This window comes from Balaenoptera borealis, assembly GCF_965194805.1.
Source record: "Balaenoptera borealis genome assembly, chromosome: 11".
Classification (NCBI taxonomy): Eukaryota; Metazoa; Chordata; class Mammalia; order Artiodactyla; family Balaenopteridae; genus Balaenoptera; species Balaenoptera borealis.
In genome coordinates this window covers 107,246,308-107,273,774 of record NC_138868.1, presented here as the reverse complement: position 1 = coordinate 107,273,774, position 27,467 = coordinate 107,246,308, and the positions used below count along the sequence as shown (strand labels likewise).

At 37.2% G+C, this 27,467-nt stretch overlaps 1 protein-coding gene and 1 long non-coding RNA gene across 13 annotated transcripts in view; both read left to right on the top strand.

The window, feature by feature from the left end:
- Positions 1-27,467, top strand: part of ARHGAP32 (Rho GTPase activating protein 32) — a 274,825-nt gene that overhangs the window by 213,885 nt on the left and 33,473 nt on the right. For 11 of the 12 annotated variants that reach the window (XM_082343060.1, XM_082343055.1, XM_082343058.1 and 8 more), the window contains one exon: positions 20,800-20,949. In XM_082343060.1, the coding sequence (XP_082199186.1) occupies positions 20,800-20,949 (150 nt within the window). Of the gene's footprint in view, positions 1-1,160; positions 3,767-20,799; positions 20,950-27,467 lie in introns of those variants that run through there. The other variant, XM_082343052.1, reaches the window with a different exon arrangement.
- Positions 3,747-18,959, top strand: LOC309606262. The gene is made up of 2 exons (XR_014231742.1): positions 3,747-3,880; positions 5,914-18,959. It is a non-coding gene; the product is annotated as an uncharacterized lncRNA (long non-coding RNA).

Below are 27,467 nucleotides of genomic sequence, written 5' to 3'. Positions count from 1 at the left end.
CTTTGTAACCTGTTTTTCCCTTTTCTCCTCTCTGCTCAGCATCAGAACATGTTTCCTTATTCTCCACTCATTGATACTTTGGCTCTGCCCCTTTCCCTGCCTGTGATCTTTCTTCTGCCTGAGATGACTTACTCTGTTCTTCACGAAGGCTCCTTAAGCTGCTGCTTCACAAACTTGATTGCGCATTCAGTCTGCCTGAGAGAGAGAGAGTTAAAAACTGTAGACTATCATTCGTTAGGGTGGGGCCTGACATTCTGTATGTCTAAGAAACTCCCAGGTAATTCCATAATACTGGTCCTAAGACTATGTTTTGAATAACGAAGGACTACATTTCAGCCTACGGTAGCTATTCTTTGTGTCACTCATTTGGAAATAGTGTCTGGCAATGAGTTATTTTGAATTTGATGCTTTACTTTTTGTGTGTCTTTCTTCTTCACCTACATCGTTTTGCTTGTGGATAGATATTCTATTTTATATTAATTTGTATCCTTTATACATAGTGTTTGTATTAAAACAGTTGATTAATAATTATAAACAAGAATAATGTCCACTAAAATTATCAAAAATGTTTCCTAAACTCCCATTTATGTTTTAGCCAGTGCTAGGGGTGGGCTCGATCTAATCCTTGCCATAAATAAAGCAACTTTTCCATTTCTGATCATTTCCAGTATTCGTTCATTCACTGATCAGACATTTTATTGAGTGCATACCAAGTACTGGGGTTAAAATGGTGAACACAACAGACAAAAATATTGTTATTTTGTTGTTGGTATTCAGGTGGGATGACAGGGAGAGAAAGAGGCAAACAGACACATTATATATATACTAAGGTAGGTAAGTGCTCTGGAGAAAAATGAAGCCTGGAAGGGGAGTTGGTACAGGGGTTAGGAAGTACTGGGATGTGGTTCATGTGGGGTTGTCATTTCAAAGGAGGGTAGAGTGGTTGGGGACAGGCTCATTAGAAGGTAGCTTTTGAGCAGAGATGTGAAGGAGATGAGGAGCAGAGATACGCACGTACCTGGGGGAAGAGCTTCGGAAGGAGGGAACTGCAAGTGTAAGGGCACTGAGCCGAGTGTGAGTCGGGGCTGTTGAAGGATCAGTGGGAAGGCCAGCTTGACTGGAGCAGTGAGTGAAGACATAGGATGAGGTCTGGAGGTGAAAGGACATCAGATTCTCCTTGGGGCTCGGGTGCCACTCTGTGGATTGTGGCTTTCATTTAAAATTAGATGGGAAGACGTTAGAACGTTTTGAGCAGAGCTGTTTGACCTGCCTCACCTTACGTAAAGGATCACCTTGCTTGCTGCGTTCAGGACAGGAGATGACATGGGTGTACGCTGTGGTGATGAGCCCACCAAGAGATGTTGGTGGCTTAGACCAGGAGGGTAGCTGTAGAAGGACTGAAATGTGGTCTAATTCTGGATATGTTTTTGGCCATGAAACTGGCAGAATTTACAGACATACTACTGTCAAGGGTTTGAATAATTCGGGTAATTTTTATGACAGAATGATCGGAAGGTAGCCTTTGCCTTTCCAGTGAGTTGTCTTGTTGCCCCCGCTGCCCACACGGATACATCTTAGTCCTTCACAGGATAACCTCCATTTGTTAAATACAAGAGAAAAATAACAGGTGACCTCTCCTGTGCCATCAGCAGTCTTTAGAAGACAGAGCATAATGCTTTAGGGTCAGCCATATTTTTTAACTTTTTATTTTGAAATAATTATAGTCTCAGAAGAAGTTTCCAAAATAGTACAGAGAGGTCCCATATACTCAAAACCCAGCTTCTCCCAGTTGTAACACCCTACATAGCTATACTGTACATTATCAAAACCAGGAAATCGACACTGTCGCAATGCAGGGAACAAGATTGACAGACCTCCCTCCAGCTTCACCAGTGTTTGCACACACTCATTCTTACCCTGTGTTTTTACGCGGCACAGAGTGCAGGCTTTAGGTTACAGGTGAGGGTCATTTTGTCACTCTCCTGCACTCAGGCAAACTACCGTCAAATTTATTTATTCCTCTCTGTGCTCGTATGTTAAGCTGTACTGAGTATTCCCCCAAATGGCTTTTCTACAGCATGGATTCCTCTTCCCCTTCCCCCTTCCTTCGCTCTCTCATTCCTCTTTCCCTTGCCCTCCCTTGCTGTCTTCAGTGCTGAGGAGGGGGTGGAAGGAGGGGTGGCTTTGCTTTCTTCCACCATGAATAAACTTTAAGAGCCTCATTTCCTATTCAACAAAATCCATAAATTCCCAGCTGTTCCATTGGTAAAAATTAACATGTTTTGTTCCTGCCACACACTGGAATTCTCTGTGGTCTTTCAAATTGTGAAATCACATCAGTTCATTGTTTTTCTTATTGTGGCCTACCATTTATCAACACTTCTTTATTCACAACTATGATCAGAAAGGAAGGAATGAATACATTTGATCAGTAGCAGATTTTGGCACTGTGCGTGATAAATGCTCCCTGGGTATCTTGAATTCAGCAGTTCCTACTTGTTTGACCTTGGCAATTGCTTAATCCTCTGCCTTGGCTTCCTCATCTCTAGCATGGGAATAGTATTCGAATCAACTTCATAGGGTTATAATGAAGACTATCTGTAAAGTACTTAGAATCTGTCTGGCACGTGTAACATTATTTTGTTTACTAAAAACAAATATGTGAACATGAATTTACATTGGTATTAGTAAAAAGTCATTTGGAACAGAAAATAACGTTAATCTCTTCCAATTCATTTATTTCTTCCAATAATTCTAATTGGGTTAACACAGTGTAGTACTGTTATTTAGTATAAATATTGAATCTTTTCAATGTTTTTATGAGTAGAGCTACAATTTTAACACTTGGGCAGTGTATAAAGGAGGAGGTCATAATCAGGAAAATTTAATTCTGAATTTTTTTGGTATTGAAGTATAGTTGATTTATACTTTTGCATAATTCTGGATTTTTAATCCTGAAAAAACTTTTCAGGTTTTAAAACTTTTTATTTGCATATTAAAGAATTGTGCATTCCAATCTCAGAATTTTTCACACAGAGGCAGTATAAGTTGGTAATTTTTTTTGTCAGTCTAAGTAGAAAGCAATCACAGCTCATTATCAGCAAAGATATTCAGAGTTACGTTTTCCTAGCCTGTTGCTGCCAGTTTAATGATTCAGCCTTTTACAGACAGTACTTCCTGCTTGATCAGTTACTTTTCTTATTTTATTTGGGCGTAAATACCATCATTTTTATAGGATACATTGTCTCCCATGTGGATAGCAAATATAAACAACTGAATAGTAAGTGACTTTTTAAAAAATTAAAGACTGAATATCAATTTCATAGTGGTGTTATTCTGAGCAGAAAATATGCACCTGTGTGAAGCTGGTGGGTGGAGTCATACTGGTGAAGCCTGTTCAGCAAGTGCAGTTGGGCTGGGGCGGTTTTCCTGTGCTGCAAAGCAGGATGTGCAGAGAGAGAGGATTAAGCTCCTCCAAGCAGCACTCTCGCACACACAAGCTGCTCGGCTTGACTAAAGACCAGAAACAGGGCCAAGAGAACTGCTGAAAGGGGCCCCGAAAGCAGAGCTGGAACCTCAAAGTGCCGTGAAGATTTGACTTGGAGTTATCCCGTGGTGGACAAGGTCTGAGCCAGTGTGATTATGATTCATTTGGCACGCTTTTGCATGGAATGCAGAGCCGTGGTATCCTGTCGGATCTACTGCTAAGTGCAGTCATCTGGAATAATTGTAATTATTGATCCTAAAACTTGTGCCACAGCAAGAGGTAAGGACATCTCAATCAATGATTCAAGTGTTTGACCCCAGCAATACTCAAGAATATTTCACTGAGACTATTTTTATATTACATTTGGGCACATGCTTCTTTGGCTGCTTTTAGGTGAGTGGTTAATTATTTAGTTATCCAAAAAATTGAATAATTGAGCTTTAAGGTTTGTCATGTTTGTAGAGAGATGATCATTTTTTCAAGTAGATCGTACTACGTAGGTATTATCTGTTACTTTCCTAGTTTTAGGAAATACTCATTTTAAAATTTCAAATCAGCTTATTTCTTAATGCTTTCTAGACCTCAGGTTAATGTACAAAAGTTTGCATGTTTAAAAGAACATACCTTTGTTTCATAAGCAACAAGTATATATCATATTTAAAAATTTTTCCTTGCTGGGTAAATAGCATCTCAATTATTGACTAATAGAAAATAGGCAGCACTGCTTTACCATAAAGAATTTGGTAGACTGTATAAAGAGACTGTTCAAATTAGCACAAGGAAGTAATAACCCTTCTTCTGCCCTTTTATCTTCAAGTATTGGTTTTTTTTTTCCCCTCATTGACATCAGTAAGGATAACTGTCTCTATCCATGATACATTTGTATTAACTCTTTTTTCCTCTTGCAGAGATTTTCTTACCATTAGGGTAGTATTCCATATTTATATGGTGCTTCTTCAGATCTTGGTTATAAATGCTTTTCATTAAGATAACATGGAGACCACAATTTTCTCTGAATCACAGATTAGTCCTGTTAAGAAGCTGAACATTTTTCTTTTCTACTACTCTTTAAATAATATTGATATTTTAATTTTCAAAACCACAAATGGGGAAACCTCAGAATTTAGAGCTCTTTTTCACTGTCAACTTTTAAAGAGGCACCAGTTGCTCATATGATACTGGTTTGAGACTGTAACTTCTCTTTTTTAACATATTATGTAGTACTATATGATATTCAGCAGGAGAGAGCAGAAATCTAAAGTTTCTTAGGTTAAGTTTACACATAAGACAATTAGAGGGGGAAGAACTAGGAAGTGACTCTGTGTTTGTGTGCACCCTTCCTTAGTGATCTCAGCCCTGAATTTAGGAGGTACAACCAGATGTGATCAAACCTGGTTTGGAAAGCTGACTCAGGTTCTGATTAGCCCTGTACCGTGGAAGATTATGAAAAGTGTTCAGAGAAATTATAGTGGTGAAGTAACTCCTGTTTATTGACACTTGCTGAGTTAAGTGGTTGGCATGTGTAATTTCATGTAAGCATTGTAGTAACCCCGAGTGATAGTACTGTTATAGTCATTCTCATTGTGTATTTGAGGGAATTGAGACTTAAATTTGCTCAAGACCTTGCAAATTGGGAAGTGATTAGGGAATGGATTCAAGCCCTTAGGTCTGTCTGACTGCAAGGCCCATGTTCTTATTTCTCATGCCAAAGGTCAGGTCTTTTGTAGGGCAGGCTTCTAAGACTTCTGCCTTTAAATAAAGAGTTCTTGTTATCAGTTCTGTCTTCTTCAGATATGGAGCTTTGCCCCTCCAGCTCCTGCAAAAGAAAATGTTGGGGCGGGGAGTGGGGGGAAACAACCCACAAAAACAAACAAAACCCACCCTGATCATATCAGTGTTACACACAAAACTTCATAGCTTAATAAAGTGCAGAGGGTTATTTGACATCAAACTGAATATGATTACATTTTAATCTAATAAAAAATAATTTCAAGAAAAGTATTTTCACACTAAGATTAAGGTTCTACATGTTCAGACTTATAGAACTTTATGATGTTACTGAATTCCTAAGAATATGTAGTTACTATAATTTAATTTTTATAAGAGATATATAAATAAGTGTTCTCTTAAAATAGTACTAGTTTTTAAGCTTCATATCAAATAGTACTAGTTCATCCTGGAAAAATAAGAGCTCAGATCACTTAAAAATTCTTAGCAGCGATGCTTCTATAGTCTTTTTATTATAACCCACTCTAGTATTAGAATCCTTTAGTGTCAGGAATTTATAGCCACCTCATGTTTCCTCCTACTCTCCTCTGCTAAAATGCAAATCTTTTTGTTCTGTATTTAGAAATGAAATTAGTCAGAGTCTTTTATATAACTAAAGGGGTAAAGTTAAAAAAATTTCTTACTTTGTTTTTGTACAGAGTTGAGGAACAAAACCAATCACATTTATTGTTTTAATTTGTAATTTAAAATTTTAAAATAAAAAATCAGTATCAGGGGCTTCCCTGGTGGCGTAGTGGTTGAGAATCCATCTGCCGACGCAGGAGACAGGGGTTCGAGCCCCGGTCTGGGAAGATCCCACATGCCGCGGAGCAACTAAGCCCGTGTGCCACAACTACTGAGCCTGTGCTGTAGAGCCCGCGAGCCACAACTGCTGAGCCCACGTGCCACAACTACTGAAGCCCGCGCGCCTAGAGCCTGTGCTCCACCACAAGAGAAGCCACCGCAATGATAAGCCCGCGCACCACAACGAAGAGTAGCCCCTGCTCTCTGCAACTAGAGAAAAGCCCGTGCGCAGCAACGAAGACCCAATGCAGCCAAAAATAAATAAATAAATTTATTTTTAAAAAAAATCAATATCAGTTTTAGCAGGAAAAATGTAAAATTTACTTATATTACCCTGAAATCACATAAGCTAAATTTGAGCATTCTTATTACTATTATTTTTAACATCTTTATTGGAGTATAATTGCTTTACAATGGTGTGTTAGTTTCTGCTTTACAACAAAGTGAATCAGCTATACGTATACATATATCCCCATATCTCCTACCTCTTGCCTCTCCCTTCCACCCTCCCTATCCCACCCCTCTAGGTGGTCACAAAGCCTTTATGTTCGTTACTGAAATTCATAGCTCCTAGAAAAGTAAATGTATCATGTAAATAATGTCTTATTGTAACCTGATGCCCATTTTCCCAAGGGAACTATGATTTTTAAAGCTTTAACATAGTATGCCCTTTGTGGTTTATCACTGTTTATGTCCTGCTCTAGCAAGAGCAGCAGCATGAGGTTGCTTTGGTTTCATTCTTAACCCTGAAAAAGAGACATATTTTTATTCAAATACTCAAATATTTTAGTTAACCACAGGCATGCTATTCCACGTAAGAGTTGTGTTGGATATTCTGAAGAAGCAATTTGTTACCAGTTCTCTGCTTCTCTTTTTCCAGATGAATTGTTCTCATCTCCTCTGTGTCTGAAAAGCTCTTCTCTATAATTTACTACAGATTTATTTTCTAGATCTATTAGTGTCATCCATTTGCATTCCACTCAGTTAATGCCTTTTGAAATGCCTCCTCTTCTCTCTTATGGGTAAATGGAAGCCTATTTGACTTATGTAACTGTTAGTAGCTTTACAAATTTTCAAACAAGAGCCATTACTGTCAGTGCTATTTTAAATTCAGTATTGCATGAACATGACATTTCTCAAATACCTGGTTTCCTCCCTTTGAGGCTGGAATGTACAGATATCAGAACTGTTACAGCCGTCCCCATTCCAGAGCCTCATCCCTGGGCTGGCCCCAGATATTGCCCTGGCAGCTGTTACACACATCAGTTAGAGAGCTGTGCTTTTTCTCTTACTTCTGGAATTGTTTATGATATATTGGACAAAAATGATTCTCTACTTTCTTATTCCATAATAACTTCAACAGTATGTTACGATTTAATACTCAAGCTTATCTACATATTTTCTTTGACATCTACTTTGGGATGGGTGCGGGGCGTCAGTGAAACTCAAGGCTGAAACTGCTTTATTCCTGCTTTAAAAATTAGAAGAAAACTCAGTAGTTCCTTTGAGACAGTGAGGATTTTGCATTTTTGAGTATCAACCTGGTAGAATATAAGTTTTCAGAAATTCCAGAACGTATAGATACTATTTACCTTTTTTTCTCTTACTACAGTGAATTCCTGAAACATAGTTCAAAAATTAATCTTTATAAAGTATATGGCACTTTCTAGTAAAAACAATATTATAAATGGCCATTGTAGTGTTCACCAGGGACTTGCTAGCAAATAAATCAAAGAAACAATCGTGTATCATATATATTATGATATTACTGGAATTTCTATATTTTCCTTCAATTTTCATTGGAGATCTGGTTTAGGATTCAGTTTATCTTTTTCTTCATCTTGCCTTTTTTAGGACTGGGAACAGGCCAGTGAGTGGAGGCAGGGAGAGGGCAGATCTAGCAAGATAGACCAGAAGATTTACAGAGAGAAAAATAGAGTCAGTGACAGAGTTTCTTAGATGTGTCCTTATTCCATCAAATTAAAACCTACTCTGAGTTTGGTTTGCAAGAAACTCTTTAACTCTGATTTGGATGGTGTTTTTTGTAAGACTAAAAAAACATATCATCAGAATCATTCATGTGTATTTTCAGTCATTGGCTTAAAGAACTTCCTTTACATCATTATTCATCCTTTTGCTTTATTTATGTTAAAGCTCTTCTGTAGTATGAAAAAGGAAAAGTTACAAAAGGTTCTATATTTCAGTTACTGGAAGAAGTGTTTTTAGTTCAGTTTGTTTAATATTTGAGTAACATATAATCTTGCTCATACAGAAATTTTTCTTTAAAAGTTTGTCAAATTACTACTCTAGTGAATCAGTTTAATTTCTAAGTCCGTTTATCTTCAAATAAAAGCTTTGTTGGTTTAGTTTAAAACTAATTTAACTGATATACTCAAAGCTATAAACTAAGTAAATATTATATCATATTTTTCCCAGCATGAGTGCTGACTAAACTGGTTCAAAAGCTATGTTTCTGAGTTGCTGACAGATCCTTTCAGGACATGCTAAAAATAAGTTAATTTTGGCATCTCTTCCCAATACCCATTTTAATAAATTTGAAAATGCTAAGTAACACAGTTCACTTCAGCTATTTAAGAATGTAAATATAAATCTATATCATATTTCTTTGCTGCTATTTAAGGCAGCAGCAACCTATTACAGTTTTCCCGTTTTTAGAATTCTTTGTCTATACTTGTACCCTATAGAATTCTTTTATGTTTGTGTTCTTTTATTGAATGACACTTCTAATATGTTTGCAGGATCACTGTGTTTTTTACAGTTTCTAAGAAGGACTCTTGCCTTGGCTTAAGGCTTTAGTTTTTTAAGTTGCCACTTGCCTTCTCCAGTCTTTCGTACTCATTTACATCCGTGCAATGGATACAGGGCAAGTAGGAGTAAAGGAGATTTACCACATGAGTATAAAAGCAAGACTTTAAAAGTGCATCTAGTTTGTCACGTTCAAAACTTAAAAATTAAACAAAACAAACTAAATGATTATCTTAGTAGATACAGAGAAATCATTTGATAAAGGTCAACACTTGTTCATTTTATGTATCTTGGCAATTAAGAATAGGGAGTTTCTAAAATCTATTTAAGGTTTCTACCCAAAAACCCAAGAAAATTTTATTCTTAATGGTGAGGCATAAGAAACAATCTATTTGAAGTCAAGAACAAGATCATCATTTATTCAAGGTTCAGTGAAATTAGACAAAAAGACATGGAAGGGATAAATATGTACTATTTGTAGATGATTGTCTACAAATCCAGAAGAGTCTACTGTCAAATTATTAGAAGTAATAACAGTTGAGCAAGGTTGCTGAATGAAAGATAAATAATACAGTGACAACAGAGTACCTAATATTTATTAAGGTTTTTTTTTTTCTATCCAGCAGAAAAAAAGTGCTTTATATTTAATTCTCACAACAATCCTATTAGGTAATTACTATTTTTAACTTTTTCATAGATGAGGAAAATGAGGTCTGAGAATTAGGTACCTTGTCCACAGTTGTACAGCTAGAAGTCACAGAGGCATGATTGGAACCTCAGTAGTCTGTCACACCATGCTAATTGTGTTTCTATATACCAGTAATAAATTATTAGAAACTCTCATTTAGAAAATAGTACCATTTACAATAGCAATGCAAATCATAAAGTTCCTAAGAATAGCTATAACAAAAGTAAGTAAGACCTTTATGGAGAAAGATTAGAAAAACTTAAACTGAAGGACATAAAAGAATCTTAAATAAATGGAGAGATATACTGTGTTCATGGTCAGGAAGGCTCAATATTGAAAAGAAGTCAGTTTTCCTCTAAAATAATCTGTAATTCAGTGCAGCTTCAATCGAATTCCCCAAAGTTTTTTTTCCTCCTATAATTAGAGAAGCAGATGCTAAAATTTATATGAAAGAGTAAAGGGCTAAAAATGTAAAGGCAGTTTTGAAGAATCAGAAAAAGTGGAGGGACTCATTTTTCCAGGTATTAAGACCTATAAAATGCTAGAAATGAAGAAAGTGAGGAATTGATGAAGAGAGACTGGTAGGATTGAGAGAACACAGAAACAGACCCTCACATACTGTACACACTTTTCACATAAGAATTAACCTTACAAAGCAATGGAGAAGGAATTATCCAGTAAAAGGTGATGAAATAATTGGTTGTGCATAAAGAAAAAAGCAGTGCGATTATATCTCTGCCTCATCCTAAACATACAAAAAAGTTCAAAGTCAATTAAAAACCTTAAAGTGAAAGAGGTTTAGGAAATAAAAGGTTTAAAAGAAATAAGACGGTATGTTTATGACCTTGGGTAGGGAAAGATATCTTAAAGCATGGAAACCTTACACAAAGACGTGATTAGAAATTTAGACAAGATAAGCCAAAGACTGGGAGAACATGTTTGTAACATGAGTAACTGACAGGGGACTCGTTTCCAGATTATATAAAGAATTCTTGCCCATCAGTAAGAAAAAGACAACCAAATAGTAAAATGGGCCAAGGATGTGAACTGTTATTTCCCTGAAGAGGAAGACTGAATGACCAATGAACATGAAACAATGCCTAATCTCATTAGCAAGCACAGAAGTGCACTTTAAAGTGGAATAAAATTTCATACTGATCAGATTGATAGAAATGAAAAAGTCTGACAGAACTGAATAGGACAAAGAAATGAAGAGTGGAATCCTGAAGTACACCCTATGGGAATGTTATGTTGGTAAATCATTTTAGAGAATATTCTAGCAAAGTTGAAATATGGTTGAAAAGTACATACTCTACAGCCCAGATGTCCTACTCTTCAGCATGAGTGCCAGAGAAATTCTCTCAGCTGTGTCAGGAGACACCAGATTGCTCAATGCAGTACTGATTGTAATAACAAAAACTTCAAAACCCTCTGAATGACAGTCAACAGAATGGGAGTGCAGCTGTAGTATATACTTACAGGGGAATACTATAATGCAATTAAAGTGAATATACTGGGCTTCACTGGTGGCGCAGTGGTTGAGAGTCTGCCTGCCAATGCAGGGGACACGGGTTCGAGCCCTGGTCTGGGAAGATCCCACATGCCGCAGAGCAACTAGGCCCGTGAGCCACAACTACTGAGCCTGCGCGTCTGGAGCCTGTGCTCCGCAACAGGAGGGGCCGCGATAGTGAGAGGCCCGCGCACCGCGATGAAGAGTGGCCCCGGCCTGCCACAACTAGAGAAAGCCCTCGCACAGAAACGAAGACCTAACACAGCCAAAAATAAAAATAAATTAATTAATAAAAAATAAAAATAAATAAATAAAATGAATATACTGAGCCACAATTATATATTCTCAAAACAGATAACTTTGAGGAAGGTTTGATATAGTATGATTCCATTTCTACAAATTTTAAAAACATGCAAAATGATAATATATATTGCTTATGGCTGTGTACATGTACAGCTAAAGTATAAAAACATGCATGGAAATGATATAAATCGCAGCAATATCTTTTTGGATCCATCACCTAAAGTAATGGAAATAAAAACAAAAATAAACAAATGGGACCTGATTAAACTGAAAAGCTTTTGCACAGCAAAGGAAACCATAAGCAAAATGAAAAGACAACCTACAGAATGGGAGAAAATATTTGTTGTTTTTGTTTATATGTATCTGGTAGGTTGGTTACATTTCCCTGCCTTGGAGAAGGGGCCTTTTGTAGGAGGTGTCCTTGGCGTCCCAGCAGCGAACTCCCCTCTCATCACCAGAGCTTTGTGCTGGGCTTGGGTCACAAGCGGCTGACTGTGGAGCCCCGTGGGGGCCTGGGGCTAGTGCTGGCTCACTGGGGCAGAGTCAGGGTTCAGGAGAGCCCGGGGCTGTTGCCTGCCCACTGGTGGGTGAAGCCAGGTCTCTGGACTAGTGCTGGCCTCCTGTAGGGCAGGGCTGGGTCCTGGGTTCTGGCTGCAGAGCCCAGGGGTCCTAGAGCTGGTATCAGATGGCTGGTGAGTAGGGCTGCTTCCTGGCACCCTTGGCTGTGGAGTCTGGGATGTCCCAGAGCTTGTGTTGGCCGGCTGGAGGATGGGGCCAGGGCCCAGAGGTTGCTGGGCCTGCTGCCTGCCTTCTGGTGGTGGGAGCTGGGTCCCGGGGTCTCTTTCTGGAGGTCCCTGGGGGTCCCAGGTTTATTGTCTGTGCACTGTTGTGTGAGACCGGGTCCTGGGTCCTCTGGTGGGCCTGGCTGTGTCTAGGGGTGGCTGTGGGCTTTGGGAGTCTTAAGCAGCCTGTCTGTTGGTGGGTGAGGCTGTTTCTACACCCAGTTAGTTGCTTGGCCTGATGCACCCCGGCACTGGCGCCTATAGGCTGATGGGTTGGGGGCTGGGCTGGGTCCTGAGGCTGATAAGCTAGAGAGAGGATTCCAGAATGGTGCTTGCCAGGACCAGTGTCCACATGGTAGACCGGACTCCTCAGAAATGGCTACCACCTGTGTCTGTGTCCCCAGGGGAGCTGCAGTTGCTGCCTGCCTCAGAGAGACTCTCCAAAATCAGCAGGCAGGTCTGACCCAGGCTCCTTTCAAATCACTGCTTCTGCCCTGGGTCCCGGAGTGTGTGAGATTCTGTGTGCTCTTTAAGAGTGGAGTCTCTATTTCCCCCAGCCCTCCGGGACTCCCAAAAGTAAGCCCTGGTGACTTTCAAAGCCAAATGCTCTGGGGGCTTGTTTTCCTGGTGCAGGATTCCTGAGCTGGGGAGCCCCATGGAGCCCAGCATGGGGCTTGGACCCCTCACTTCTTCGGTAGAAGCTCCACAGTTAATACTCATCTCCCGCTTGTGGTTCATCCACCCCGAAGGTTTGACTGTATTGCAACTCCACCCCTCCTACCTGTCTCGTTGTGGTTCTTTTTTTATATCTTTAGTTGTAGAAGATCTTTTCTGGTAGGTTCTGGTCTTTTTCATCGATGATTGTTCTGCAAATAGTTGTAATTCTGGGGAGCCCATGAGAGGAGGCGAGCTCAGAGTCTTTCTACACCATCTTGGCTGATCTTGAAGAGCAGAATTTTTTTTAGAAAACTAGTCTGTGTATATAATAACAAAGTAAGGGAAAAATCAATTTGACATTGCTTAGAGAAAAGTCTTTTCTCCATATCTATTGGTATGAATATATATGTTGTTGTACGTTAAATGAAAGCAAGTTTATGGAATTTTGTATTAAAATTTGAATCTTTTCATGTTTATTTAACATAAAATATTTCAAAGTATGCAACAGAGACAGAATTTGAGAGGTTATAAAGACCCTTAAATATTCCAGAGTCCAGTTGCCTGTATTTCTATTCCAGTCTCTTAAATTTCCATCAAATGGTCATCTAATCCATGCTTATAAAAATTTGAGCAAAAGACAGGACATTGTGTACAATTGTGAAAATCCATTGGACATGTAAACCTTACACTCGTACTTTATTATACCTTAGGTTAACCAAGATAATCTCCTCAGGTATTACGCATCCCACCTCTACCCTCTCACTTTGTCTGCCTGGCCATATGAATTCATTACAGATCTTAGAACTTGATGCATATAATCAAATAAACCTAATGCCAAGGCCCTTATCTGACACAAATCATCTTCCTTTAATTTAATTTACTGAGAAATTACTCCAAGCCCAGACTTCTCTCACATCAGTCTAGAAGATTTCTAAGACCCAATTTAGATAACTCTGATTTAAGTGAAGTATTATGAAAAAGGAGAATTCTTAGGATTTGCTGGAGAAATAGTATACTTGTGTAGTTAGAAACTCCTGGTGCCCTGCCTCTCCATGTCAAGGTTCACCGTGCCCCTATAAACTGGTTGTTGGTATCATAAAGATTTACCTTGGAGATACTAAGTTGTGTGTCATACTGCTAAAGCTTTTAACTACTGGAAGAACTGGTCTGGTTGGATTTGTGTCAAGTTTGAAAGATGATTGCAAGCATGAAATCTTGTCTAAATGATATGGAAGAAAGTAGCCTTGTGGCACATGTTGCATTTTAACCCTAGAGTAGGGAATTTGAATACACAGTGGTATGATTTGCTTCTGTCTAAGTACTGTTTTGTGTTTTATTTTTTATGCATTTTATCTGTGGAAATGTCTGTTATCATTTTCATTTCTCTGATCCACCATATTTGGTGGACCTTAACCCTAACACACTTCCCACTGCATTCCAAGGTTCCTTTGCTGAAGTGGGTTTATAAGCACTTACCTGTCTAAAGCCAGTCCCCCACTCTCCCTTCCTCAGGAGAAGTCTCCTGATTTCATTGACAGTATTCCGTACTCTGTTCCTCGAAAGGTAGTTTTACTAAGAAGTTTGCTAGTTTGTTATAAGAAAATGCGTAGGGGCAGTGTAGTGTCCAAAAGAAACTTCTTTTAGCCATTTTATTGTCTAAGAAATGGGAAGAAAATATAAAGTGAAGAAAAAATTAATATGAAGAGACATTTATATTTGGAAGTGTTGTTAGATCTTCAAATTTGTAACTAAATTGAGTATTTTTATTAGTTTAAATTTCCAGTGCAATGAAATTTGTCTATCTCGATAAGTAATTGATTATTTAATTATGGATGCCAGAGTTTTTCACCATAACTATCTCTAAATTGGAATGCCAATTGTAATAACAATAACAGCAACACTAAAACTGTGTAGAACATAGTTCAATCTTTCTTTGAAGACTTAGAAATTATTTAAGATTGTATGTCTAGTCACCATTATGAATATTAGTTATTTTGGTATCTCACATTGGGATATAGGTTGGCAGGAAGAGACCACACCCACCCCTCTTTCCCATTACAAGTTTAGGTTTAAAGTTCCCAATTTATTTAGTAGTGTTTTTGGAAAGGTGACAGAAGCAGCGTGGCCACGCCGAGTAGAAGCCAGGTTACGCGCATATCAGCACAATTTCCCAGAACCCACAAGTGCCAGATGGGGGCACAGAGTTGCTAATGACACTCTCCACTGGTCTTAATTTTGTGTCATACTGCAAGCTCCTACTTGAGTCTTAGGTCATTATTTAGGAAAAATAAATATGAATGGTCTTTACCCTACGGGAAAAGATAGCCAACTTTCCTTCTTCTTGAGCCCAACTTAGGACACCAAAGACAGTCAAAGCTACCAGGTGTCCTGGAAAGTCCTGTCCTACCCAGGTTGCCCTCTGACTAATGTAATTTTATTGTGTATGAGAGTTTGGTCGGAGGAGCATGAATACAAATCTATCTCTGTACAGGTATCGCTGAATTGTGAGCGTATTTCCTGGTTAATATATAATTAATTTCAGTCAGTAATTCGAGATACGATACTGCTAACTGATGTGAAAGAAATAAACCTATTGCTCTGTACTTGCAGGGAGCCTAGTTCAATATGGCAAACTATCACGGCAGTTTTTTTTAATGTTCTAGCTCCATTTTTGCTGAAAATCGTCACTCCCTTCCTTCCTTCTGGGGAGTATTTTAAGAAGTCATAGTCGTTCTTCATGATATTCAAATCTTTCTGACGCTCCAAAGCTGGCCAGTGGGAGTCCATTCAACTCCGTGCTTTTGACATGGCTCCTGATGGGTGTGGGTGCTTCCCCTGCTTTGTGTCTCAAAAAAATGTCCCAGTCTCACCTTGTGCTTGCTTGCTATCAACTTGCAAACAGGCATTTCTCCAAGGAGTCCTGGTTTATTTTGTTAGGGAATGATATTTAGAAATCCAGGTCTGAGACCAAAGGCATTCATGCAACTGGAATGTCATTGTTTCTAAGCCTTTTCAGTAGCTAGAGCTTAGGGAAAATGTGTGTATATTTTAATTTTGAGTTCATGTTCCAACTCATGGCTAACATTAGGTTTATTTTTTCTTAAATTCCTTTATTTTATTATTGTATCTCCTTTCTCTCATACAGTTGAAAGAAGTTTAATATTACTTGGTAGTTGTTTTGTCCCTAGAATATATCCCGGTAATCATGTGCAGTTAGTTTATTGTTTACAAGGCATTTAAAATATTTTCTCTCTGTTGACAATGTTACCAATTTGATATATTATTAGATACATTTCTTAGGTTATTTTCAATCTTAGGATTTTCTTTTTTAACGTTCGAAATTTATATTTGAACGTGTAGAAAGAACATTAACATAATTCAGAAGTCAAACTACATAAAAAGGTATATTCAGAACAGTCTCATTTTTTATCCCCACCCTTTCCCCACCCATTTTTTTTACCCATTATTATTAATATCTGGTTTATCCTTCCAGTGTTTCTCTTTGCAAAAATAAGCTCTTATGTACACACATACATGTGTTTATTATGTGTTATGAATTTATGTGTGTGTGATGTATTTATTCCATATCCTTTCTTATGCTAAATATACTGTTCTCTACCTTCCTTTTTGACTTAATATATTCTGGGGATTGCTTCATATCAATAGTTAGAGATCCTCCTTTAAAAAAAAAAAGCTAAACAGCAGTCCTCTGTGCAGATGTATCCATTAATATTCAATCAATTTCCTGTTAATGCACATTTAGGTTTCTAATACACATATTGGGTTATTTTTAAAGTAACCTTTCTAAAGTGTTTAAACTCTTCAGTGTGTTTTCATTGCATAAAATCCAGACTCTGTATTATGGCCTCTAGTGCTGGCCTTTACCTGCCTCTTCAGCCTCATTTCATACAGTCTTCCTTGTTCACTATACTCGCATCTTCCAGTTCATATATGACTTCCTCAGACCTTCCCTGACCACCTTATCAAGATATTGGGTTGGCCAAAAGGTTTGTTCGGTTTTTTCCGTAAGATGGCTTTAGTAGCGCTTAGTTGTCTTTAACTTCATTCGAAACAATTTTGTTAGATTGTATTGTGGCAGCTGTCATATCAGCGTGCATTTTAAAAAAACTTATCAAAATTGGTGAATTTTTGTGTAGCCACTTTAATATTGAAGATGGAAGAAAAAAAGCAACACTTTAGGCATATTATGCTTTATTATTTCAAGAAAGGTAAAAACGCAACCGAAACGCAAAAAGAGATTTGTGCAGTGTATGGAGAAGGTGCTGTGACTGATCGAACATGTCAAAAGTGGTTTGCGAAGTTTTGTGCTGGAGTTTTCTCTCTGGACAATGCTTCACAGTTGGGTAGACCAGTTGAAGTTGATAGCGATCAAATCGAGACATTAAATCAAATCGAGACATTAATTGAGAACAATCAATGTTATACCACTCGGGAGGTAGCTGACATACTCAAAATATCCAAATCAAGTGCTGAAAATCATTTGCATCAGCTTCGTTATGTTAATTGCTTTGATGTTTGGGTTCCACATAAGTTAAGCGAATAAAACCTTGACCGTATTTCTGCATGCGATTCTCTACTTAAACATAATGAAAATGTTCCATTTTTAAAACAAATTGTGACGGGCGATGAAAAGTGGATACTGTACAACAATGTGGAACGGAAGAGATCGTGGGGCAAGCGAAATGGGCCACCACCAACCACACCAAAGGCTGGTCTTCATCCAAAGAAGGTGATGTTATGTATATGGTGGGATTGGAAGGGAGTCCTCTATTATGAGCTCCTTCCAGAAAACGAAATGATTAATTCCAACAGGTCTAATTGGTACTGCTCCCGATTAGACCGACTGAAAGTAGCACTCGACAAAGAGCATCCGGAGTTAGTCAACAGAAAATGCATAATCTTCCATCAGGGTAATGCAAGACCTCATATCTCTTTGATGACCATGCAAAAACTGTTACAGCTTGGCTGGGAAGTTCTGATTCATCTGCTCTATTCACTAGACATTGCTTCTTTGGATTTCCATTTATTTCGGTCCTTACAAAATTCTCTTAATGGAAAAAATTTCAGTTCCCTGGAAGACTATAAAAGGTACCTGGAACAGTTCTTTGCTCAAAAAGATAAAAGATTTTGGGAAGATGGAATTATGAAGTTGCCTGAAAAATGGCAGAAGGTAGTGGAACAAAACAGTGAATATGTTTTTCAACAAAGTTCTTGGTGAAAGTGAAAAATGTGTCTTTTATTTTTACTGAAAAACCAAAGGAACTTTTTGGCCGACCCAATAGTTTCTTTTTCTCATCACTATTACTACACTGTTTATTTCCTACTAGCAGTTAAAAGCAATCTGAAATTACCTTGCTGTCTTAATTTAGGCTGTATCATACAGTGGCTAAGAACTTGGGTTTTGAGCTAGACCACCTGACTTTTAATCCTGGTTCCATGACCTTAGACATGTTACTTAGCCCTCTGTGCCTGAGTTTCTTCCTCTAAAAAGGGGGTAGCAATAGTATTTTCCTTATAGGATCCTATGAGAAATGAATGGTTAATAAATATAAACACTTATGCAGTTGTTGGCACGTAACTAAGCATAAAATAAATGCTGGCTATATGGGTATTATTATTTGTTCATTGTCCTTCTCTCCTCAGTAAGCTCTGACAGCAAGAGCTTGTCTTACTTGTTGCCCACTGTACTCTCAGTTCCTGAGGTACAGGAGGCACTTACATGTTTGTTGCTAAATGAATAGTAGTTAAAATTCAGTTCCCATCCCTTTGAAACATTCCTGGAAATCTGACTAAAAGCATGTTTTCTCATGTACATCATATGCAGTTGCCAAATCCAACAGATATTTTCATCAAATTCAGCGTCAAAGTACAAATGCCTACTTTTTAACATGTGTCTTGGAAGTTCTGGCCAATTATTAAAATCTGAAAAAGAAATCAGAAACAGGATGGAATTACCATATTTGCTTTAACACAATATATCCATGAAATCCGAAAGGATCAACTAAAATTCTCCTAAAATTGTTGAGAGTTTAGAAAATGATCAGATTTGAGCCATACATAAAGAAATAATTTTCCAGTATACCAGTAACTACCAGTTAGGACTGTAATTGAAGAAAACTATTATTCTACAAAAGCAGCAAAAAAAAAAAAAAAAGAAAAGAAAAAAAGGTAAAATACTTAGCAATATCCCTAACAAGAAATATGTGGAATGTGTCTTTTCATAAAGAAAATTAGAAAACTTTACTGCGAGATATAAAAGCTTTAGAAAACTGATGACACACCCTGTTTCCAGGTAGAAATATTGACTATTATAGAAATTAAAATTCTTTCAAATATATAAATGTAATGTTAAATTACCGTAAAGCAAACTCATTTGTTTTTATTCATTAATCTTCTCAAAATTATTTTAAAGTTTGTTAGAGAATGTTCAAAAATGAACAAAAATGGTTTGATGGCCATACTTTTAACAACAAAGATTCATAACACACAATCTGGTAGCAACTAGGGGAGAATAAAACTCATACAAGTTCAGTAACTTTTAATATACTAATATTACAAGTGTGACATACTTCTGAAGTTACCCCAGTGTGCTATAAATGTCTCAGCAGATAAGAGACCATGTCATTTAACTTCGTAGCAAGGATCTCAGATACAGGCGAGGTTGTACTTTACCCAGTGTCACAGCATGTTAGAGATAGCATCAAAATTATACTGACGATTCTAAGTAAACTTTAAGTAATTGGTATAGAAAAAATAAATTTCCTCTTTAATCTGTGTACGGTCTAGGATGACTACTTTGTCCCAGTTTGCTCAGGACTTTGCTGGTTTTAGCACTGAAAGGCTCATGTCCCAGGAAACCTCTCAGTTATGGGCAAGCCAGTTACAGTTGATCACCTTTGTACAGTTCATAGAAAAGATGCTTAAGTCTGTAAATAGAGTTTCCCCCAAAATGTAAAGAGAGTGTTTAATCTGGTCAGAGTAACCCATCTAGTGGTCCATTTTGGCCACAAGTTAATCTCAGTGCACAGAATTCCTACAGGAGGATTCATCAGTTCAAGGGATTTATGATTTGGGTTCACTCAAGAAACTATAGCAGGGTTCAATAAGACTCCTGTAATCATATACAAACTGAGTAGGAGGATTGAGGCCATGTGGCTTAGTGTTCTATCCTGCAGCTAATCTCTGATCTTATGGTAATTTGTTGTGTGTTGACTTCTAGAGTAATTTTCCCTGCAGGCTGTACTTCTCAGCAAAAGTCAGTTTTCTAAGGATTTGTTTGCTTTCAGATCTTTTGCTGTTATCTTTCTAACATATAAGTCAGTGGAAATATCTTACTATATGTAACTTATCTCTTGCCTTGATCTACAAAGGATTTAAGGTGACATATTTGGTGTACTATAGATGAATGTTAATAGAAAATCTAATGCTTTTTTATGTGTGTGTGTGTCTTGTACTTACATAGCCATTAGTTTGACAAGTGTGATCTATATCATAATGCAATGAGAAAGAGGGAGTTGTTTATTTTTTCAGTTTTACATTCCAGATTGTAAATGTCATGAAAATTTCTAACCACTAAATAAAATATTTTAGAAATTAACTAGAAATGCAGTTTCTAAATTTACACCATTTTAAGTCTTACTTATCATGAAGATCTCCAAAGCAATATACAACTCAGGTCCCAGTTGTCATCCTGTAGCACGCTTGGGTAGCATTGAGAAGGTGGCTGGTTTACCACGCTTGATTTAAAAAAGTCACAAATTATAATACTTCAGTTTGCTCACAATCCCATCACATAAGATCACAGGCTCTTGAGAAGAATATGCAAAAACCCTGATATTATTTATAAAGCAACTGTTTCTGCAACTTCTGCAGAAAATTTCCTACAGAATATAAAGTATACTTGTAATAGATTATTTTGTGGTCAGCTGTTGAGATCGGCATTTCTTTTCATACTAAGTAAAAATGTGACCTCTTGCCCCAACTAAGGTATTTTCTCTTTATTATTATTTTTTAGTATCTAAAAAGCACGGCAAGCTCATTACTTTTTTACGGACATTCATGAAGTCTCGTCCAACAAAACAGAAGTTGAAGCAGCGTGGGATCTTGAAAGAAAGGGTATTTGGTTGTGACCTGGGGGAGCACCTTCTGAATTCTGGTTTTGAAGGTAAAAATAAAATTTATGAACTCATAATTTTAGTTTCTGACCTCTCCCTGTTGATTTCCTATAATCAATTAAAGTAGATTGGACAAGCAATACCTATTCCAAGTAAGTTCAGCAGCACATATTGAACGTTCTCAGGTACTCACCTGAGTTCTGGGGTAGCTGAGAATCAAGAGGGGTCTAGGAATGCACTTTGGCATCAGAGATGCTTGTGATCTGTTCAGGAAGAGGAAAACATTCACACAGAGGGTATAGTAGCTCTGCTAGTTTACGTTATTTTCATATCTGTCCAGATAGCTTCCTCAGCCAGTTTTCCTTCTCACAGTTTATTCTAAAATGTTTATTTCTCTTTTGAAAAAAAAGTCATAGTTTTGAGACTGTATATTACCAAGACCAGCCTCCCAACTTTTATAACTAAAAATTTAAATTCCTTTTTCTGTAAATTAAATTCTTATTCAAGAATTCAGTGCTTGGATGAATGGATGGATGTGATCATTATGAGGGAGTGCTTTCCAGTTTGTTATTAGCTTTCAAATATCAATTCAGCAAGTTTTAGTTGTGCTTAGAAGTTTTGGTTGTGTTTCCATTCTTAGTAAGTATGGTAGAGAGGACAGATGCCAATATATAATTTCTTTATGAAAAATAACAGGTTTAATAACTGTAATGGTTATATATCCCCTAACTATGATAAAATCTATTCTAGTGGAACAAAGGGTTTGTAGGTGTCATTGATTTTTTCATAGGACTTGTTTTATTTGCTGCACATATTTGAAGCCAAATATCCTTAAAATGAGATCGCTTTTTTAAAAAGTGAGAACTTTGTAGAAAACTAGGTAAAATTACATTTGGTACAAAATGTAAAAAATATTTTAAAACTCAAGGTGAGGAAACTCTGTTGCCCGAATGTATTTCTGTTTGAGGTTATTTGGCCCTTTCAACAAGAGGCTTTCTTAAATTATTGTAAATATACGGGGATTTTATAATCAGAGCACACTGGAAACAAGCAAGGCCCAATAACCCCTGAAATTAATCCTTTAGGTAATCGTATTTTTCTAACCAAAAATCATGATGCACATTCTAATGTGTAACACCGTACCGTGTACTCTTGGCCTGGAAGCCACTGCCTTGAGAATGGAACTTGCCTTTTTCGTCTGTGTTACACAATGCTTGCATGATGCCTGGCATATAAAAGGCTGAATGTGTGAAGGGAATGACTGACTGAATAAATGAAGAGAAAAGAACAGAAATGAAACTGAAAGTGTCAAGAAAAATAAAGGACCAATTTTTGTCATACTTACTTATACTTCTTTTAGCCATGATTCTAATTTTAAGGGTCATCAGTTTAATTTAAACATTTACTTCCTATTGTATTGTCATTTGATGATAAAAAAGTACTAAAAATATTAAATAAGAGTGGTTTAGAAGTGTATTATTTGGAGAATGTGGGAATAATTCTTAAAGTTATATCACCTTTTGGAAGAACCATTTTGGAGGTTTCTAATGTTATGTTTTGACTGGGTGATTATTTAATGTGCACTTGGCTGGTTGGTTAGATGGTTTTTTTTTTTTTTTTTTTCCCCCAAAACACTTTTATTATTTATTTATTTATTTATTTATTGGCTGTGTTGGGTCTTTGTTTCTGTGCAAGGGCTTTCTCTAGTTGTGGCAAGCGGGGGCCACTCTCTTCATCGCGGTGCGTGGGTCTCTCACTATCGCGGCCTCTCTTGTTGCGGAGTACAGGCTCCAGTCGCACAGGCTCAGTAGTTGTGGCTCACGGGCCCAGTTGCTCCGCGGCATGTGGGATCTTCCCAGACCAGGGCTCGAACCCGTGTGCCCTGCATTGGCAGGCAGATTCTCAACCACTGCGCCACCAGGGAAGCCCTGGTTAGATGGTTTGAGGGAAAAAGGTAGTTAATAAAATGCCTTTTTATACTAGGATTTCTTCTAATAATGTATTGGGTTCTCATATTACTTTCTTATGTTAGTGAAAAAAAGAATTCAGATCTTTTCTCTTTTTATCTTCCTGTACTGTTCTTCAGTTTCTACTCTCTGTTTTTCAAAATGAAAGTTTATGCTCTTCTCTTTCATTTTGCTACTAATTTTAATTTTATGTCTCATTAGTCTCTCTTAAAATTCTAAGTAATAACAATGTTCAGTTATATTGTTTTATTTATGAAGCTCTGTGATGTGATTGTTTTTTGGACATTCAGTCCTTTTACTTAGGGAACATAAGGTGTAAAGAAACAGTTCAGATGTTTTCCATGAAGTATGATGTCTGTAGAGGCTTAGCTGTATAATCAGGGAAAGACCTCTAATTCCCCATATTTTCAAGTTTGCCTACTTGTTTGGGAGAACATAAGCAAGTATGAATATAATATCACATGGTTGTAAGAATCCCAGAGAAGTTATCTATACTTTTTGACAGATGGTACGTTATTTTTTTTAGGTTTTTTTTTTTTTTTTTGGAGTATAATTGCTTTACAATGTTGTGCTGTACAATGAAGTGAATCGGCTATATGTATACCTATATCCCCTCCCTCTTGGACCTTCTTCCCACCCACCCCATCCCACCCATCTAGGTCATCACAGAAGCACCAAGCTGAGCTCCCTGTGCTATACAGCAGGTGCCCACTAGCTATCTGTTTTACACATGGTAGTGTATTTGTGTCAAATCTAATCTCCCAATTTGTCCCACCCTCCCCTTCCCCCTGTGTGTCCACATGTCCATTCTCTACATCTGAGTCTTTATTCCTGCCCTGAAAATAGGTTCATCTGTACCATTTTTCTAGATTCCACATATATGCGTTAATATACGATATTTGTTTTTCTCTTTCTGACTTACATCACTCTGTATGACAGACTCTAGGTCCATGCACATCTCTACAAATGACCCAATTTTGTTCCTTTTTATGGCTGAGTAATATTCCATTGTATACATGTACCACATCTTCTTTATCCATTCATCTGTCATTGGACATTTAGGTTGTTTCCATGTCCTGGCTATTGTAAATAGTGCTGCAGTGAACATTGGGGTACATGTGTCCTTTTGAATTATGGTTTTCTCAGGGTATATGCCCAGTAGTGGTATTGCTGGGTTGTATGGTAATTCTATTTTTAGTTTTTTAAGGAACCTCCATACTGTTCTCCCTAGTGGCTGTATCAATTTACATTCCCACCAACAGTGCAAAAGGGTTCCCTTTTCTCCATACCCTCTCCCGCATTTATTGTTTGTAGATATTTTGATGATGACCATTCTGACCGGTGTGAGGTGGTACCTCATAGTAGTTTTGATTTGCATTTGTCTAATAATTAGTGATGTTGAGCATCTTTTCATGTGCCTCTTGGCCATCTGTATGTCTTCTTTGGTGAAATGTCTGTTTAGGTCTTCTGCCCATTTTTTAATTGGCTTGTTTGTTTTTTTGGTATTGAGCTCCGTGAGCTGTTTGTGTATTTTGGAGATTAATCCTTCATCCGTTGCTTGATTTGCAAATATTTTCTCCCCTTCTGAGGGTTGTCTTTTCGTCTAGTTTATGGTTTCCTTTGCTGTGCAAAACCTTTTAAGTTTAGTTGGGTCCCATTTGTTTATTTTTGTTCTTATTTTCATTACTCTAGGAGGTGGGTCAAAAAAGATCTTGTTGTGATTTTTGTCAAAGAGTGTTCTTCCTATGTTTTCCTCTAAGAGTTTTATGGTGTCTGGTCTTACATTTAGGTCTTTAATCCATGTTGAGTTTATTTTTGTGTGTGGTGTTAGGGAGTGTTCTAATTTCATTCTTTTAAATGTAGCTGTCCAGTTTTCCTGGCACCACTTATTGAAGAGGCTGTTTTTTCTCCACTGTATGTTCTTGCCTCCTTTGTCATAAATTAGGTGACCATATGTGTATGGGTTTATCTCTGGGCTTTCTATCCTGTACCATTGATCTATATTTCTGTTTTTGTGCCAGTACCATACTGTCTTGATTACTGTAGCTTTGTAGTATAGTTTGAAGTTGGGGAGCCTGATTCCTCCAACTCCGTTTTTCTTTCTCAGGACTGCTTTGGCTATTCAGGGTCTTTTGTGTTTCCATACAAACTGTAAAATTTTTTGCTCTAATTCTGTGAAGAATGCCATTGATAGTTTGATAGGGATTGCATTGAATCTGTAGATTGCTTTGGGTAGTATAGTCATTTTCACAATATTGATTCTTCCAATCCAAGAACATGGTCTATTTCTCCATCTGTTTATGTCGTCTTTGATTTCTTTCATCAGTGTTTTATAGTTTTCTGAGTACAAGTCTTTTATCTCCTTAGGTAGGTTTATTCCTAGGTATTTTATTCTTTTTGTTGTGATGGTAAATGGGATTGTTTCCTTAATATCTCTTTCTGATCTTCCGTTGTTAGTGTATAGGAATGCCAGAGATTTCTGTGCATTAATTTTGTATCCTGCAACCTTACCAAATTTATTGATTAGTTCTAGTAGTTTTCTGGTGGCATCAAAGGATTTTCTATGTATAGTATCATGTCATCTTATTTTTATGAAAATTCTGTAATGCAAGCTAGGAGAGCCTGATAATGCAGAAATAAAACTCTGTCCTCTGAAGAGTTTTCTTCCAAGGCAAACCTTTTGTGTACTTGCTTGAGTTAGCATGATAACTTGGAGCATGCTTTATGAGAAATATCTTCTAAAAAAAAATACAGCTTTGTTTTCCTTTTTCTCTTTAAGTAATTATGTTAATTGCCCCAATAATCTCTAAATATATTTTCTTTGAAATAGCTGATAGAAATTTTCCAGCCCCAGATTTTACTATTCTACCTCTCGTTTGCAGAGTAGAAGCCTAAAGCATTGAGGTTATCATTGATGGAACAATTTTAGAAATAGGAGTCAAACTCATAAAGATACTTTATATTTTGCATTTTGCATATCATTTTGACATAGAGATTGCTTATATTATCAAAGTCAATCCACAAAAAATACCCAACAATTCTGCCTGCCCTTTATCTCTACCACATATACATATTCCCTTTCTTGTTACTAAAATTCTTAAATGCTTTTAGAAGTAAAAAGCATACAGCTGAAAATGAATACAGTTCTACATGAAGACCAAGATCCCTATTCTGCTGACTTGGTCAGATAACTTCGTCAGGCTCACAGGGTCCTGTAAATTAATTCATTTGCTAATTTTCTACATTGTGTCAAGACAGTGCTCCTGGATTTTGAGTACACAAGGATGAACAAAGCATGTTTGTTTGCCATTTAAGAGTTTGACTAAGAAGGAGTAATAGCTGTATAAACAAATAAATATTAATTCAAAAATGGCATAGTTCTGTGGGCACCTAGAACCTAGTGCAGCTACCTCTACTTGGGACTTTGGGGGATATTCAGAGAAGGCTTGCTTAAGAGTGATAGTTCAGTTGGGTTTTGAACAACAGCCAAGAGTTTTCTATAAGAAGATGGTAGTAGAGAAAGAATCCAGGCAGAGGAAATTGGTTTTCCATCACCTGGAAATTGATGGACTTATAGAATGGCTGGTTAGTATGGTAAAAGATGAAACTTCACTTGGCCTAGAGTTGTGAAATATGGTAATAATAAAATAAGTGCAAATGGCAAAGGACCTTAAAATTCAGGCAGTGTATTTCCATAGTTAAAATGTGGCTCTGTACTTGGACTGCTTCAGTTAGCACCTTATTTCTGCCATTTGTTTACTGCTTGTCCGTGGGTAAATCTTCACCTAAGACTCAGTTTCCTCTCTGTAAAATGGGGGTAATGATAGAACTTCTCCCACAGGATTTCTGTGAGAATGAAATGAGAGTATCCATTGTAAAGCACTTAGCCTGGCACCTTATACATGCTCAATAATATACCTGCTTTTTAATAAAATTATTCAAAGCTAAGGAGTCTTAAGTTTTAAATGTAAGTTACAGGATCTGATAGAATTTAAAAGAACAGGATGCAGGAAGTACAACAAAAGGCAGGAAAACCAAGGAAAAGTCTTCTGTAGTAATGATGATAATATGCTGTAAGTGAAATACATTAGCTAAAATTATCTTATTAAAATATCTTAATTGTTTCATTCCCCACTCTGCATGTTTCATCCCTAATATAGTAGTTTTTTGCACACCAAATAATGTTCTTCCAAGCCATTCTTTTCATGGTTTGTAACTTAAAACGATGAAAGGAACATAGCTACTAAAGCCTGTGAATTCCTCAGTCTGCATTGCAAGACAAATGAAGTTCAGATTTCAGTAATTGTAAATTTTTGAATGGTTAGAAAAATGTTTTATCATAGACTTTAAACGTTCTGTTCTAGACCGTTGTTCAGAGAGGTAACCAAAGTGCCTTTCTCTTCTTCCTGCTTGTGGTTGGTGTCGTTTATGACGAGCTGATACTGTCGGTCAGAAGTCAGTAATTTTAATGCAACGATAGGCAGGAAATTAAAAGATTCCATTTACTTGAAATTGCTTTGACCTTCGCATTATGTTGATGTTTTGTTTATTGGATATAATTGGAATTAGCATTAACTATAAAAATGATAAAAGAAACTTTT